The sequence below is a fragment of the Hippocampus comes genome, unplaced genomic scaffold (genome assembly GCF_001891065.2).
Source record: "Hippocampus comes isolate QL1 unplaced genomic scaffold, H_comes_QL1_v1.1 scaffold22, whole genome shotgun sequence".
NCBI lineage: Eukaryota > Metazoa > Chordata > Actinopteri > Syngnathiformes > Syngnathidae > Hippocampus > Hippocampus comes.
Window position 1 is genome coordinate 7,082,390 of NW_017806175.1, and position 16,389 is coordinate 7,098,778.

Genomic DNA, 16,389 nt, shown 5'->3' on the forward strand with positions numbered 1-16,389 from the left:
AAAGACAGGGGTCTCAATAAAAAAAAAAAAAAAAATGCCATCATGGCACGTTTGAAAATGCACACAGGTGCAGTTGCTATGGCAAACAATGCATTTATGCCAAGGGAACCCGTTTCGTACAACAGGCGGCTCTCCAGAGACGCAACGCGCTCGACACCAAATTGCAGGCTAAGCATCCTGGGTCGTGATGAATCATCACGTCGAGACAAATTCTGCACGAAAGGCAGTTTGGTGCCGCTGGGTAACCGATCGCAGGTGCAGGCAGGCCCACGGTTAGCCAAAGAAAACGCAGGTGGCGGGCCGTGCATTTTTTTTTACTTGGCTCTTCAGAGGGGGAATTATCCAATTCTATCCAACGCTTCAAAGCATGTCATGGTTATAGATTGGCATGGCAACGAAGGGGTGACCTACCCCCGGCTGCTTGGTCATGTTGTCCTCATCGACAGATTGAAGGAATCTGGATTCTGCAGACAGAAAATCTGTTTTCAGTGTTGAGCATTAAAGTGATTTCGTGGTAGAACCCGATAAATAAAGAAATAAATTGAGAAGCTCTGCAAGTACTATCATGATGGCCACCATTAAAATCAACAATCGAAAGGCTAGAGGGGGCCAGAATTTTTCATTGGAGTTACCTGTGGGGGGGGGTAGATTTTTTCGTGGGAGTGCCGGGGGGGGGGGGGGGCACATAGGATGCACTTGCTGACCAGATGTGTGGCAAAAATGCTACTTTGTAAATGGACAAAATACGTTCATACGTGCAAAATACTGTATAAGCTCCTGATTTATTTCAGATCGACAAATATTTGATATTTAGCGGCAATGTTGTGAAGAGGATTTGGTGTCCGTAAAAGAAAAAAAAAATGTTTGAAAACCATTTGAGGGGAGAGGGGGGTTAATCGAGGAGCCACAGAGAGGGTCCTAAAATTCCCGATTTTCAAAATAAAACTGATGATGTTCACATTCACTTCCACATTCTCTCTTCCTCAGAATCACTCTCTCACTCACACACACCGTGGACTAGAAAAGTTTGGACAGCCCTGCCGTAGACTGTCCATAGGTGTGAGTTGCTCCTACTATTTTGTTCCATGGTGACCAGACAAACAAGCGTTACCTCCAAAATCAGCCACCACGGCATGTCCGTCTTCATAAAGAAGAATATTGTGACTGCAAAGGAACACACGTGTCACTGGCAACAACATCGCTTTGCATTATGGCTGGGCCGTGTGTGTGTATGTATGTGTGTGTGTGTGTGTGTAAGAGAAACCCATGCCTGTTTAAATCTCGGTGGATGATGGGCTGGGTGAGGTTGTGCAGGTACTCCATCCCCTTGGCCACGTCCATGGCAATGATGAGCTTGGACTGCAGATCAATCAGCCTGTCCATTGACACATCATTAAAGCGCCGGCGAATTTTGCGCCGGATCAATGCCTTACCCCTTGCCAATCACAGACAGCTCTTAAAAACCGCCCGGTCGATCGGGCGAAGTGCACCTGGGCACGCAGTTAGCACTCGATCCCGATCGATGGCCATTGCCACAAAAGTGGAAGAATTGGTGGTGGTGGTGGTGGTGGGGGGTGGGTGAGTTGCTTCCAGGGACGATAATGAGACCGTCTGACTGCTTTGTTGTGAAAACATGCTCTTCTTGTGTAACACCCTAACTCTCTCTCCCAGTGGAAGTTTACTGTCAAACTAAACATCAAACTAAGACAGTTACAGTTTGTGTGTTTAAAACCACCACAGAGTTTGCCTTTAGGAAAGTCCACTGAGCCTCGTGTTAACAAGCAAGGCAAAATGCCATAGACGGCATACAACACAAATGTAGTTTTGTTATTTTTGTGGGCAGGGGTAGAACGTATGAACTGCATTTCCATCCACTGAATCGGGAATGATAATTGAAGATATGAGTATTTTAAATAATGAGTCCAGCTGAAGGACGCAAGCGGCCGCCTCCCTCACCTCTTCTGCTCATGCAACAGCGCGAAGAGCGAGCCCCCCGAGATGTACTGCGTGACGATGGCGAACTGGCTGGGGTCGTCCAGACAGGCGCCCACAAACTGGATGATGCACGGGTGATTGAGGCGACACAGGATGGACACCTCTCGGCAGAACATGTCCACGTCTGACTTGGAGCAGTACGTGTTGGCTCGGTAGCTGCAGACGACGGCCAAAGCGTCAGAAGAGCGGGAGGCGGAGGAGAAAAGTCCACGAGGTGGAGATTTACCGTTTAATTGCGACTATTTTGTTGCGGCACTTGCCTTTGTAAACTCTGCCGAAGGAGCCTGTGAGTAAAATAGAGTTAGACTATTGTAAGATTGAAACAAAAAAAAAAAAAAAAAAGAAAGAAAAAAAGTTACCAGATCCAATGATTTCATTAAATTCCAACTCGGAGAGCTGAAGATGGAAATGAGAGGGGAGGCTGGCCCTGAGTAGAAGAACTTCAGCTTTCTCTGAAATGAAACACAGTGAACATTTTTCGGTTTCGGGATCGTCAACTGTTTGCAGCACTGGTGTCAAACTCATGGCTCGGGGGCCAGATCCGGCCCGCCACATCATTTGATGTGGCCCGCGAAAGCAAATCAAAAATGTCAACTTCTATGATGATTGCTCAACTCTGTACCAAGATTTCAATTTTTCATATGTAATAAATAAGCGAGATATTGTCAGCATTTTCTTGTTGCCAAAAGCCCTCATGACACCAACTTAACAATCGCTCAACGAACCATTATTCTTGACTTCTTGATATGTTTTCACAGTCATAACGGCCCTCCAAGGGAAACAGTCACTACAATATGGCCTGCGACAAAAATGAGTTTCACACCCGTGGTTTAGAGAAATCCCTCACACATTTGTGGGTAAATACCATTCAATTTTTTTTTAAACCTATATTGACATTTTTGGTGGTCTTTCTGAAATGCAAAAAAGCGACACGAGTGGTGGAAAAAAGTACGAATGAGACAGCTGTTGTACTCGTGCATGAGGAAAAATCGTCTCCACCTCTCCTTACCTTTCGTCATGCTCTTGATCTTCCCCAGAGGGGACGGGACAGAAACGTACGAGCCATCTGGAAGACAGTAGCCAAATTGAGACGCTTTCACGCGGCCGTTTGTGTGGCGTCGTTGATTTTTGGACTCACCCCCGCCCGGCTGCGAGTACTCATTGCAGGGAGAGTCGTCGGGGCGCTTGTAGTGCTTCAGCAAAGTGACGATGGCATCGTGACCTGGGGTGGGAAGCGGCAAAGAAAAGCACCATTGAGCAATTTTCCTTTTGTGACGGGGGTGGGGGGAGGGGGGTGCCAAGTGCATATGTTGAAATATAAAGTTCAGAAATCATCAAATGTGAATGTGAAGAATGAAATAAGCTTGGCCACATTTTTTTTTTTTGCTTCAATTCAATGGACATTGTGCCGCTCCTTCTGCAGTGGCACTAAACAGTTTGAGGGCGCTTTTTTTTCAAGAATTATATGCCAGACTGCTTCTTGTTGTGAAGTGAAGGTGCAACAGTTAATCGATTAATCGACAACTAATTTTCAAATTAGTCGCAAATGATTTTTTATATATATACTGTATATGTTTTTCAAATGCTTGGAATTTCAGCAGCGTATTTCCGTAGTCCTCCATGAAAGCAAACCGATTCTTTGTGTTACAGCAAAATAAAACATTGGCTTGTACTTCGGAAAACAACGATTTTTGCCTATTTTCTGACATGTTACGGAAGGGTCAGTAACTGAATCCTAATTTATGCTTGAGCAATTTATACACCGTTAGTTGGAAATAATGTCCTGTTATTTATTTTTTTTTTTTGAATAAAAGTATGTAAATTAAAACATGTATTTTTGAAAATCTGAATCATCGATTAATCGAAAAAAAAAAATCTACAGATTTTTTTTTTTTTTTTTAATCGTTGATTACAGCTCGATTGTGACGTGAGTTGATTTCACTGCGACCCGTACGGAGCTTGTCGACGGTCACCTTTCTCATAAGCCCACATGAGGCAGGTCTGCTCATCCTTCTCCCCGCTGGACCGGCTCGGATCGCAGGCCACCAGGTTCATGTCGGCCCCGTTGTCCAGCAGGAACTGCACCAGGCGGATGTGCCCGTGGAAACAGGCGCTGTGCAGGGCTGGAGGACAACATGGTGAACATCGTAGCCACGCAGCAAGGAATGAATAGTCAACCCACGTGATACTGTGGGGGTTTTTTGCGGGTTCTACTGCGGCATTATTACAAGCAAGAAGACGTGGCAGAGAAAAAAAAAAAATCACCTGTGTGTCCATCTCTGCCCTGATGGTTGATGCTCATGGCATTCTGGCTCAACAAAAACTTGACCATCTCCAGGTCTTTGCCATAGGTGCAAGCACTGAGACAAGACAGGAAACGCATCAGGACTTGGGGGGCCCGGCCGGGGCAGTCGCTATTTATGGAAAGACGGACAAAGCCAGAACCTGTGCAGTGACGTTTCGCTGAAAATATTCTCCTTGGTAAGACTCTCGGCACCAGAGAGCTGGATAATCTCCTTGACGACGTCGTATTTGCCATTGTAGCAGGCCCTGGGGCGGGAAGACGACACGTTAAACGGTGGGCTGCGGAGCAACGTGGCTAATCGAGAGCGGCGGCGGCGGCCACTTTACAGGTGTAACGGCGTGTCGCCGTAGATGTTGGTGGCGTGCGCCTGTGCGTCAAAGTTGCCCTGAAGGAGGAAGCGCACGACCTCAGAGTGGCCGAAGCGGGCGCAGAAGTGGAGCGGCACGTGGTCCTCGTTGTCCTGCGCGTTCACTGGACGCAGTCAGACATGCACATAACGTACACGCACACCAACACACACACACGGGCACACATTGCGTGGTACCTTTTAATATTAATATGAGTGTCATAATTTGTAACATTAAAGTGTAATGAAAAACAAAATACCGTTCGCTTTTCCCCCTTCCCCGACCAGAAGCGCAATGATGTCAAGGAAACCCTTGGCAGCAGCAAGATGCAGCGGACGGTCGCCCACCTCGCCGCTGGCGTTCACGTCTGCGCCGAACTTGAGCAGCAGTTTGGTGAGCTGGTAAGACAAGATCCAACAGAGAAAATGATTTCCTCACCGGTGAGCTGTCAGGAGTCGTCAGTACGGCACTCAGTGACATTTTTTCCAAATCATTCAGCCCTGAATGGACAGCGGTGAAAGACCTTGAACTAAAAATCGATCGGATTTACCTGCTCGTTGCCATTATAGGCGGCGATATGAAGCGGGGTGAAAAAAACAGCATCCTGGACATTAACGGAAGCTCCATGCTGGAGGAGAATATCAGTCGCCTGCGCACACACGCACGCACCCGCCCGTCAGCTAAACCGGCAAAAAAGGCCGCAGGTGAGTTCCTCTCGCCTTGGCGCTCTCTCACCTCCATGTGTCCGGCCAAAGTGGCGACATGAAGGGCGGTGAGGGCTCCGTAGCCCAGCTGCTGCACGTCCGAGCCCCCGTGGAGGAGGGCGGTGAGCAACTCGCCGTTGTCCTAACAGCCATGCAGCCAAAAAAAAAAAGCGACATGTCCACGCTTGTCCAGCTTTCGGGTAGAAGGACGTGCATTTTGGGTTCACCTTATACGCAGCCAAGTGGAGCGCGGTGAATCCATTCTTGGTCAGTCTGGAGGGACGGAGACCTTTGACCATCAAAGAGCTGATGTGTCCCTTGTTACCTGGACACGTACCCAGGAAAATATACCGTTGCAGAGTATATCAAAAAGTCTGCACATCCCTGTTAATAACCACATCTTACAATTGTCACGTCGACAAACGGCGTTGACAAATTACTACTTTCCTATTAGTCAGAGCACGCATGTTTTGTTGCATCTTGTGTGGTGACGCAAAGAGGACAAAAATATAGCAGAGGATATATTCTGTAGCAAAAAAAAAAAAAAAAAAAGCAATAAGTGAATATATGAATTGGCTTTGAACCGGTGCGACTTTAAAACCGAAAGGTTGTCCTCAGATAAGTCGCGACTAATCTGTCCTTCCACTCCAACATAGTGTTTTGTTGACAAGTTATTAATAGAATGTGGCGGCCCTGCATACCTTTGCACACGCAGCAGAGATGCAGCAGCGACAGGCCTTTCTCTGTCCGGTAGTTCAAGTTCACCTTCTGAAACGCCTCGTCGGAGCTGAGTCACAGAGGGGAGACGTTTTTTTTTTCGTTTTTGAAGTCAACGTTGCCCGGCTGTGAAGCCAGCCAGGAAAGTAGGCAAAAACAGACGACCTGAATGCAAGTTTGAGGTCCACGAGCTCGCTGTCTTTGAGCTGGAGGTCATCTTCCAGCTTCTCCAGAATCACAGAGTACGACTCGCTCACCTTTTTCTTCCATTCATCTTAAGACAAAATGACTTTGTCATCTGTTATTCGGAGCGTGTACAGGTTTATGACATATTAAGAAAAATAAATAAACCAGACAAATAATTATACATTTCCAAGATGAATGTAGTTAAAAATAATCAACAAAGAATTTAAACTGGGGATGTAGCAAAATTAAGCAATTAAAAACTCATGGTAAATGCCATTTAACGTGCCTCAGACTAACCCCAAATAAAGCTCTGATGTTCTAGTAGGATTTTCCCAACAATTTTGTCACCACATCTAACCCATTTTGATTTCTTGGCTTTTGACACAGCTGGAAACCCTGCCTCGTTTTCGTGTCTTATTTACGTTTTTTTTTTTGTTTCTAAATGACGTCACGTTCAATTAGCTTGCGTTCAATTTGCATTTATGGGCAATACTGTACTTTCTTTCCGCTGCCACTGTGGTCATTAAATAAAACCGAGTCGCGCAGAGAGAAACATTCATTCACATTCACACCTATGGGTTTAGAGTTGGTAATGAACCTAAGAAGCAAAGAGTTTATCAAATTTTAACCGTGATCACGATTTTTGATGCTGCAATCAATTGTTTGTCGCCAAATTTTACATTTAAAAGGCTGCCAACCTCATGAAGCGCTTACTCAAATAGTAGTCAGCCAACCACCAGGGGGCGATAGCACCCGCCTCAGTTATGGCTAGAGAAGAAAGTACAGCAAAAAAAATAAATTGGAGAAGAGAATCATTGCGGTGAGGTGTTCGTGCCCCAAAAGCGATCATCATCCGTTATTTGGACTTATTTCAGATTTAGGGAAAACTACAAGTGAACAAGATAATAGCATATTTGTTCAGTGAGCCCTGAGTAAATTCTTGTCTATTTTTTAACAAATTATCTTTTATTTGAAAATGATAATCCACTGCTTTCATTTTGTGCTGAAAACTGTTGACTTATCGGATTGTTGAAAAGCAGTAGAGTAAAAATTCAGCTGTTTCCACGATGAATAAATCTAAATAAAATCGATCGAAATAATTGTGATTATCATTTTGGTCATAATTGTGTACCATAAATTAGGAATGTGGGCGGGAACCTCAAGTACAGGGACGATAAGCAAACCCCACACAGGAAGGCCTGAGCCTGGATCTGACCCTGAGCCTCACAACTGTGTGTGGCAGACCAGTCAACCACTCATCCACTGTGCTGCCATTGTAGAATCAATCATATCCTCAAAAACACAAAATCTCTCACCCGCCAGTCTTGTAATGTATTACCTGTACACGTCTGCGATGGTCTGGATTTGTAGTTCCCCATTGATGAGTCAAGTCGTGTATGTGGGTAGCGAACAGGCCGTCAGTCATACAATCGCTCCCCTCGACCACAATTGCACACGTCCAGATAAAGAAGGGATCATGGCGGCAAGCTAAAAATAAGAACAGCCAAACAAACTCTGACAACTGATCTCCCTTCATCGCCGTGACACGTGAGTGTGTGTGTGTGTGTGTGTGTGTGTGTGTGTGGGCATGACATAGGTACTCCTTGTATTGTGAGGTCATATTTCAATTTCACCGTGGCTAGGGTTCTTACTTTCAACACCTGGATTTCCCCATCTCTGGATATCTGTGGTCGGGGGCGTCAGCTGTACAAAACAGACAAATGCCCTTTGGTGTGTGCATAAATGATCTCGCCGAAGGACACTTCAGTCAGACACCAGCCCTCAGGTTGCGTTTGAGCCGTCTCCTTGCATTCAAGAGTTTATTCAATTATATGTCTCATGAGCCTCAAAGTGCTTGTCCCGTCTCTCGTCGACTAACATTTTTCCCTTGAGACTCGCCTCTTGCCCAAAGACTGCAGTTCACCTACGACTCCGAAGAGGACAAGCGGTCGAAAACGGATAGATTCGAACTCAACGAATGAACTCATAACCGCTTCATGATCTCTGTGTGATGTCATCATAGAGCCCCTTTCTGAAGTCCAGCATCACCTGCAGGTTCTTCCACTGCAGAGCTTCGTGCACGGATATTCGTTCGACGTCCTTGGGTAAGGGGCAGGCGCTTCCGCCCAGGACGGCTCGCAACATGTCGAGCGTCGCGGAGAACGAGCGTTCTTGGTCCTCGCAAACGGGAAACAAACAAGCGGTCCACAAACTACAGCCGGACGCATCGTCGGAGAACCGCAAGTCACGGCGGTCCAGTCCCCAGAGGGACACGCAGGCTTCAAGAGTCACGCCCAAAAGAGTCAACGCCTCCATGGAGGCGGAAGCTGTCACGCAGCTTTTCAAGTCGTCGTGAATTCCGAAGGCGACGGTTACAAAGCCAGTTTTGTCCCGATGGGTCACGCACAGCGAATGCATGAAGACCCCATCAGGCACCGAGGCACCGGGACCGACCCAGCAGCTGCTGATCACTGAATCCCGACCGACTGACACGCCCTCTCCCAGTCTGGAGTACTCCAGCACCGATCCGGCCCCCACAGAACAACTTGGACTCAGGACGCTGTGCATCACGCAGAACGCCGCATCTGGCTTTGCATTCGGGTGCACACTGAATGCAGAAGGACGGAGACCCAGCTGGCTCTTCAGAGCATCATCCCCGGTGAGGTGGAAGAGGTATTCCGTCGTGGTCCCGATGTGATAAAACTTGGAGTTATTCAGTAGGATCACGTTAAGCGGCGTCCCGCGAAGAATCCGGAAAATCTTCTGGCGGATTTCCACCAGACCGTCGTTCTCTTTGGTGACGTTAGCCGTGTTGCGGGTATATTCTACGGAGGCCAGCGGGCCTAACGCCTGCAGGAAATCGCCGTACGCGTCAATCTCGCACTCCAACGGTCCGACCTCCCCGAGCACGCCGAGGAGACGCTGCGACGTATCAAAGTCCACATAGTAGGTGCTGTCCGTGTAGACAAACTCGGCGTCAGATAGAGGAAAACAATCGCTCGTCCTTTGACAAACGGCGCCCATGTTTCGCATCGTAGCAATGCTTGGTTTGTGAAGGAAGCGCAAGCAGGTTCGGTTTTCCATTTCAGACCATTCGGAGTCCTCACGCGGCTTCAAAACAAACACGCCGTGGGTGGTGCCGATGGAAAGCGGGGAGGGGTGGGCTAAAGCCGTAAAGCCCGGCTTGTCGAACGCGACGCTCTCGTGCCCGGCGACGCTGTAGAGCTCGATGTCGTCGGCGCAGGTTACCAGCACGCCGGGCTTCATGCGACAGGGGAAATCCACATACGTGGCCAGTTTGAGCTCCAGCATCTGGTAGAGGGGCTCACCCAGCGGCATGGCGGTGAAGATCTTCCCGAGGGCACTGGCACTGGGCAGGCGCTGACTCCAGCCACCTGGGGGAACATTCAACAATCAAAAACGGTTCACTTTCTTGCGGGGAAGAGTCATTAGACATGACGAATCCAGTGGCGGGTCGTGCATTTGGTACCTCCCATGGATCAATACACAATTACGCAACATGTTCGATGTGTTGCCCGTCCGTGATCTGTTGATGTTTTTTATTTTGTTTTTTTCAAGCACTTACAGCAAATAGGCTAGGTCTTGTCAAAGTGGGTAGCCGAAATGCTCCAATATTGCCCGAGGAAGAAATTAATCTTCAATCTACGATTTGGATGGACGGGAGGTTACATTTTAGATCCAGGTACAGCAGGGGTGTCAAACTCATTTTAATCGCGGGCCAATTTGGAGTTATGTCTTCCCTCGGAGGGCCGTTACGACAGAGAAACCACAATTTTTTTACTTGTACACAATAAATGAATAGATTACTAGTTTTGAAATCAGTCAAGTCAATTATAATACTGTAGTTAGTGCAATTATTGTTCAAGTGAGTTTAAACCGGGTAACAAAATTATTGCGAAATCCCAACGTTATTTATTACACATGACAATTTGACATTTCGGTTCAGATTTTAACAAGTTTGCACACATGATTTGCTTTTGCGGGCCTCATAAAATGACCTGGCGGGCCGGATCTGGCCCCCGGGCCTTGAGTTTGACACCAATGAGGTACAGCAACAGATGGATTTTTTATTTTTTTTTTCCTGAAACTTCCAAGTTATAAATTACACCATCTTGCGCAAGCTTTTATACTGTTGGTCAAAAACACATACACACAAAAAAAAAAGAAAATATCTCAAAAACCTGATGTGCTTGGAAAAAGTAAAGGCATTTTTTAAATAAATACATTTCGGAATACAGAAAGACATCCCTGATTAAAATGAGCTGCTGACGAGTGGTATTGAATGCGTTAACGTGTACGATCACTACAGACGTACTTGGTTAGTCGCAGTTGGCCGGAATAAAATTTTGCTCCGACCGAGCGATCAATCAGAAGATGGAAAAATGCTGACGTCATTGAGGCCTTGTGAGGCTAAACTTTGATTCTAATTGGTAAAAGAAACATTGCAGTTGCTAATATAGTTCAAGTTACCTCAGCACTACCGATTCTGAAGGCCCTGAGCAGATTATGGCACAGAGGTTAAATTTTTAAGCCCACAGAAGAAGGCCCACATGACTGCCCACCACTGGATTTCTCGCCCAACCTGCATGGATCAGGATGACTCTCATCCTGCAAAGAGTCTTGCCATGGATGTCACTGAGGCGCTGGAGAGCGTGCAGAGTGGAGCCGCCGTTGCCTAAAGTACACAAGTAACGTCCCTTTCAGTTTGTACAAAATACAAATCAAAACAATCTCAAGTCCACTGAAGACTTTTGTGAGTATTAAATACAAACATTCACATCAATCGAGCACACTCACCTATTTTACACCCGGGTGGATCCGAGAAGACCATATAGTGAACTCCAAGCGGGAGTTCTTTCCGGTCCACTTTCAACCTAATCTGAAGCTCATAAGCATCTTTCTGCTTCTCGTCCGCCGCAGTCACGACCACCGTGTCCCAAAACTCACCGCGTGCGACCTCTCGACCTTGAGGTAGATCACAAGGCAGAATGTTATTGGCATATCATCAACCCGTCGTCTTGCTTTGGTATTTTGGCATCCGTAGTAGGTCTGTGTGTAAACTATCTAACCGGCATATTTAGTCACCTCTTTTCTAGATGATTCCATTGATATCAGTGTAACTTTCCCACGGAAAATAATAACGTTATGACTGCGTAAAAAAACGATTGTGGACAAAATCTTCATGCGAAAGAATTTGAGATTTTAGTGAAAAAAAAATATAAGCCATCCTGTCAGACAAGTGACAAGACACAACCCCCCATACAAAAAAAAAGAAAAGAAAAATGTGTTTGTAGTTTGACAGACAACGATGTGGTCCACGATGAAAACGCGTTTGAGATCGCTTCATCTAAAACACACTTTAAATTATGATAGAGAAGCTTATGGGGAAACTTACCGCGCAAACAGTTGAATTTTCTCAGTTTTTCTGTAGTTGCCATTTGCAACTTTCGGGCACAGTCTTGATTGACGTTGTTAGCTCCCGTGTCCATTTGTTATGCGTTAAATGTATCTTGATATCAAGCCTTAACTTGAGCTCGCCGACCACTTTCTGTTTGACTTCCTGGTTTTTCCGTCACGTGACCGTGCTTTGCCGCTATCTTCCCAAATGCAAACGTTGATTAAAATGACCTGCGTAAAAACAAATGACCGTGGATTTTTGATAATTAACTATTTCAGAATATTTTTTTAAATAATAAATTTTACTTCAAGCGACCTTATTTCACCAAGGCAAGAAATACACTGCTAATGCGTCATTGTTTATGTTATTATTATTTTCATTAATCTTATTGTTAATGTCGGTGGTATTTTAACGGACACATACCACAGACATTTTATGAAGACGACACGGAACTGTTTTAAATTGTGAAAAAAAAACTGAATAACATGTCTTCTTTTTCTTAATACTGTCTTCTTCTTCTTCTTCTCCTTTCGGCACGTCCCTTTTCAGGGGTCGCCACAGCGAGTCATTAATTCCCGTCCGTCCCTGCAAACCGCCCTATCAACTCGCATGTCCGTCTTGGCAAAAGTTTTATGCCGGATGCCCTTCCTGACGCAACCCTCCCCATTTCTCCGGGCTTGGGACCGGCACCGGGGAACAGTGTACCCCCAGGGGAGGGCACTGCTCCCCAGCGGCTGGGTTTTTTTTCTTAATACTGTACTAATACAAAATAAGTACAGTAAACCCTATTGACCAAATTATAACACAACAATAGGCAAAAATCTGCCTCGGTTAGACTCGTGGGGGCACATATAACAACCTTTTTGCCTTTAGTTCCCTTGCAAATGAAAGTACAAAATAATTCACGTCAAGGTACCACTGGATACTGTACTGTGATGTGAAGTGACCATGCCAGCTGCGACGGACAGACAGGTGCAATATGCCAGGCAAAGGCACCCAAAATTCCCAAAATAGCACAGAGGGAGCCCGGACCGCTGTGCCACCAGACCAGACACCCTCACAAAAGTGACAAGGGCAAATTCATTTCCCGAAGAGCCTTTTGTGCCTCGCCACTGTTTCAGATTTAATAGGATCCCACTGCAAAGGTAAAAAGTGGAAGCCATGTGGCTTCAACATGACAACAATACAGCTTGTCTACTGTTTATTGTTGCAGTGTATCAACACAGCATCTCAGGAGAGCTACTCATGCTCAAACTAAACACACGTGCCAGTAACAAGCACAAACAGAAATTACAGAAATTGTCCGAAAAAATAAATGTAATAGGAAAATATAATCTACTGGATTATTCATTCTTGCGCAATTTCAATTTTCCAGACTTCCACTCGGTTGTGATGAAACGCTTAAGACATTAAGGGTTTCATCACGAGGTAACATCCTCGTGCAATCTTGCGTAATAACTTTTGATCCTATGCCCTTGAAACAAGTACCAGGTTTGACCACACACACGTTGCATTTCCATGGCCCTTTACGACAAATGCCCGCAACACGGAGGGAAAAAAAGTCAAAACCGTGAAAAAAAAAAAATCCCACTGTCACACATGCGTATCACAAAACCACAATATGAATGCAAAAGACAGAATATTACAGTTCCTTTGGCAGAGGAGGCATATTTGCTGCATTTTTGGTCTGTGGAGCTGAAGTGGCCGAGCTGTCCTTATTGGCCTCAAGGAAGTCACTGCAGGCGGAAAAAGCGCTGGAAAAAGAGGAGGAGAGTCCAACAATGTCTGTCGAGATGTAGGGAAGAACTCCTGGTGTGGCCTGATTGTAGTAGGTGACCTGAAAGCCAACATATGGTAACCGCTGGTGAGAAGTCACAAAGTGCAAACACTTACGAGTAGATTTTTTTAGGCACTTAGTCATTTTTTCTGACAACGTTTTAGTTTTAGTTCCTATATTTGAAAACAGATATATGTACTTTTGAATAGCCAGGGAGCATTAATGAATGCCTCAATCAGATTTGGATTTTTGCCTGTTTTACTGCCACAAGTATTTTTTCCTTGCCTAGAGCAGAGGACGTCATTGAGTTATGTGGACTATGGGCCTTGTGAAGCCCTTTGACACCCTTTTGTGATTAAGGGCTATATAAGTCAACGTGACTTGACTGGACTTATTTAGGAGATTTGGTTCATGTGGTCTGCTAAAAGAATGATTTGTGGCAAATGCAAACACCACCAAATTTCTCTGTCTAATCTGAAAAAAAAACCCCACGTAATTTGTATTTCTTTTCCACTTGTCATTCATTTTTAAAAAAGGCTAAATTAGCAACAGTATGTCCTTTGGTTTTGTTGGACCTGTTGGGTTGGCGACTTAGGGGGGTATTCGAGGGCAAAGCCCCCCGCCCCCCAAAATAAGTTTTCCTCCACACCTTGAAATGTAGCTTCACTTTATATTTTGTTTTTAAATCTATGTTTGAAAGGTCCAGCTGATTCAGCTGGCATTTAAGAGACACAACACGAAAACGCCCACGAAAGTTGGATATCATTGCGTCCAGACAAATGTACATATTCCTTTTTATCCACATTTTTGGCTATTACAAATCCATAAATACATTTCAGAATACGTACTTTTTCTACTCAAGTAAAGGAGTCAATAAGTACTTCTATTTTTTTTCTACACAAGTATCACCAGTTAAAAGTATACAAAATGAGATGTTAATAAACCGTGCAGATATGCGGGTGAGCAAAACACTGGCAAATGTAGAACCTTGGTGACAGCGCTGGACTCCTCCAAGATTGTGAAGCCGGCGCAGAGAACCTCTCCCCTGTTGTAGTCCACAGTTGGAGGGTGAGTGGGCAGTGTGACAGAGCGTAGGGCGATCAGATATGGGTCCCTACAAGAAAAAGAAAACCAATCTATCAAGCATTTGCATATTAATGCCTTCTAGCCATCCATAACACAACATAACATATATTTTATGCATTCTACATTCATATTTCATTGTATCAAACATAGAATAACACTCCAAACATTATTAAATGGAATTAAAAAAATTAAAAAACAATTTGTGCATCATGATTCATGCTTCGATGCCCATTGATATTGTGCTGCTCCTTCTGGTGTACACGCCTTGGCCACAGGGTGGCAGCATTAAACATACCAAATAAGAAGACGGTCTCTTCAAAGCTCAGTTAGCTCTGACGTCGGATTAGCTAATGTGTGAGCATTTTTGCATCACGTATAAAACTGCGTCTCTCCTTGCTAACATGCGAGCATTCCAGTACTTCAACTGCGCCCAATTTTTATGACGTGATCTGTGTCACAACATACCTGACATCACATGGTTTCCGACAAGACGCCAGCAAGATAAAGTCCTGACCTTTGCCCCCTTTTCGGATGGAAGGCGTCCTGACGCGATAAATGGTGTCGTCTTCGTCCGCTTTCATGATCGCCTCACACGCCCTGTACGAGAGGAGATGTGTTTACGATGTAACATGATACAGATGTTGTTGACAGCAGCGATGGGAAGTAAATACCGTTCGATCGATACGGATTCTGATATTTGGCAGATGAAGAAATTGACTGACTGATAATGGCGGTCCCACTCTTTTCTCCTCCTGAGGTCGGAGAGGAGGTGGAACGTCTGCTCGGCTGAGACGCTCACGTTCATCTCCACTTTGAAGCACAGCGTCTGGTTCTCCTCCAGCGTGTACAGTCTGACCTCCAAAAACGATTCGGATGTATCATGGTTACTTTAGCCAATTGAAACCCATAAAACAACCTTTAAAAAAAAAAATCCTCGTTATGCCCTGCATTGATCAAAACGACACCTGAAAATCAGATAACATCACTTATCAATTTTTGGACAAAAAGAGAAATTCCATGAAAATTTTCCAAAAGCGGTATTGAACGGCTTATCCACTGGAGAATAATGAAGGATGCCAAAAATGGCCAATGAACACGCTGAAAGGGGAGAAAATTCGAACGAGGCCTGAGGGTTAAATCACCAGTCATACTCACTTTGTTTTTTTCCGAGGTCAACACCCAGTTGTTTATGGTGTCCATCAGTTTCAGAGCGGAGACATTATTGTAGCTCAAGTACATCTGGAAAAGCAAAGGAGGCAATAAAGCAGGGTTTTCAAAAACATTTTCTTTCCAGGACACGGTGGGGTTCACCAAAGGGGGCCATTATGGAAAATGTCATCATTGTATGTCTTCGGGCAGTAGGCGGGGGACACCCCGAATCGGTTGCCAGCCAATCGCAGGGCACACAGAGACGAACAACCATCCACGCCCACACTCACACCTAGGGACAATTTTGAGTGTTCAATCAGCCTGCCATGCATGTTTTTGGAATGTGGGAGGAAACCGGAGTACCCGGACAAAACCCACGCAGGCATAGGGAGAACGTGCAAACCCTACACAGGAAGGCCGGAGCTAGAATCGAACCCGGTACCTCCGCAATGTGAGGTCGATGCTTTAACCACTCGCCCACCAGGCCGCGGTTAAAAAAAAAAAAAAAAAAAACAACTATGGGGAGGATTGGGACAGCCCCCTAAACCATTATAAAGTAAAGTGTACATGTGGAGGCAATCTCCAGTACCTCACAAGCTGTGTCTTTAGAATGACTCATACCTGGTTACTTGGATCCCAGGGTACAGACAGGGGCACTTCATTTTGCTTGCAGGAGATGATGTATTTCCTGCAGACACAAGCGA

General features: G+C 45.4%; 3 protein-coding genes across 5 annotated transcripts in view; all 3 read right to left on the reverse strand.

Annotated features, from left to right (window-relative positions):
- tnni3k (TNNI3 interacting kinase) overlaps positions 1-8,005 on the reverse strand; it is a 10,231-nt gene extending 2,226 nt beyond the window's left edge. The window contains exons 1-20 of one of the 2 annotated variants that reach the window (XM_019897163.1): positions 7,906-8,005; positions 7,594-7,646; positions 6,234-6,342; positions 6,053-6,138; positions 5,579-5,676; positions 5,383-5,493; positions 5,198-5,296; positions 4,907-5,045; positions 4,627-4,771; positions 4,441-4,545; positions 4,261-4,355; positions 3,969-4,118; positions 3,134-3,217; positions 3,005-3,061; positions 2,355-2,447; positions 2,222-2,279; positions 1,957-2,151; positions 1,271-1,375; positions 1,112-1,164; positions 412-464 (exon numbers count right to left, since the gene is read on the reverse strand). In XM_019897163.1, the coding sequence (XP_019752722.1) occupies positions 412-464; positions 1,112-1,164; positions 1,271-1,375; positions 1,957-2,151; positions 2,222-2,279; positions 2,355-2,447; positions 3,005-3,061; positions 3,134-3,217; positions 3,969-4,118; positions 4,261-4,355; positions 4,441-4,545; positions 4,627-4,771; positions 4,907-5,045; positions 5,198-5,296; positions 5,383-5,493; positions 5,579-5,676; positions 6,053-6,138; positions 6,234-6,342; positions 7,594-7,633 (1,875 nt within the window). In that variant the 5' untranslated portion in view covers positions 7,634-7,646; positions 7,906-8,005. Of the gene's footprint in view, positions 1-411; positions 465-1,111; positions 1,165-1,270; positions 1,376-1,956; positions 2,152-2,221; positions 2,280-2,354; positions 2,448-3,004; positions 3,062-3,133; positions 3,218-3,968; positions 4,119-4,260; positions 4,356-4,440; positions 4,546-4,626; positions 4,772-4,906; positions 5,046-5,197; positions 5,297-5,382; positions 5,494-5,578; positions 5,677-6,052; positions 6,139-6,233; positions 6,343-7,593 lie in introns of both variants that reach the window. The other variant, XM_019897162.1, reaches the window with a different exon arrangement.
- Positions 8,006-8,036: 31 nt separating this feature from the next.
- fpgt (fucose-1-phosphate guanylyltransferase) lies at positions 8,037-11,884 on the reverse strand. The gene is made up of 4 exons (XM_019897192.1): positions 11,671-11,884; positions 11,073-11,240; positions 10,858-10,950; positions 8,037-9,649 (listed from the first exon to the last, which is right to left on the reverse strand). Exons 1-4 carry the CDS (start codon positions 11,762-11,764, stop codon positions 8,250-8,252), a joined length of 1,755 nt encoding a protein of 584 aa, XP_019752751.1. The 5' UTR covers positions 11,765-11,884; the 3' UTR covers positions 8,037-8,249.
- A 975-nt stretch (positions 11,885-12,859) lies between these two features.
- acot11b (acyl-CoA thioesterase 11b) overlaps positions 12,860-16,389 on the reverse strand; it is an 11,162-nt gene continuing 7,632 nt past the window's right edge. The window contains exons 11-16 of one of the 2 annotated variants that reach the window (XM_019897193.1): positions 16,307-16,373; positions 15,692-15,775; positions 15,259-15,392; positions 15,002-15,133; positions 14,438-14,564; positions 12,860-13,510 (exon numbers count right to left, since the gene is read on the reverse strand). In XM_019897193.1, the coding sequence (XP_019752752.1) occupies positions 13,316-13,510; positions 14,438-14,564; positions 15,002-15,133; positions 15,259-15,392; positions 15,692-15,775; positions 16,307-16,373 (739 nt within the window). In that variant the 3' untranslated portion in view covers positions 12,860-13,315. Of the gene's footprint in view, positions 13,511-14,437; positions 14,565-15,001; positions 15,134-15,258; positions 15,393-15,691; positions 15,776-16,306; positions 16,374-16,389 lie in introns of those variants that run through there. The other variant, XM_019897194.1, reaches the window with a different exon arrangement.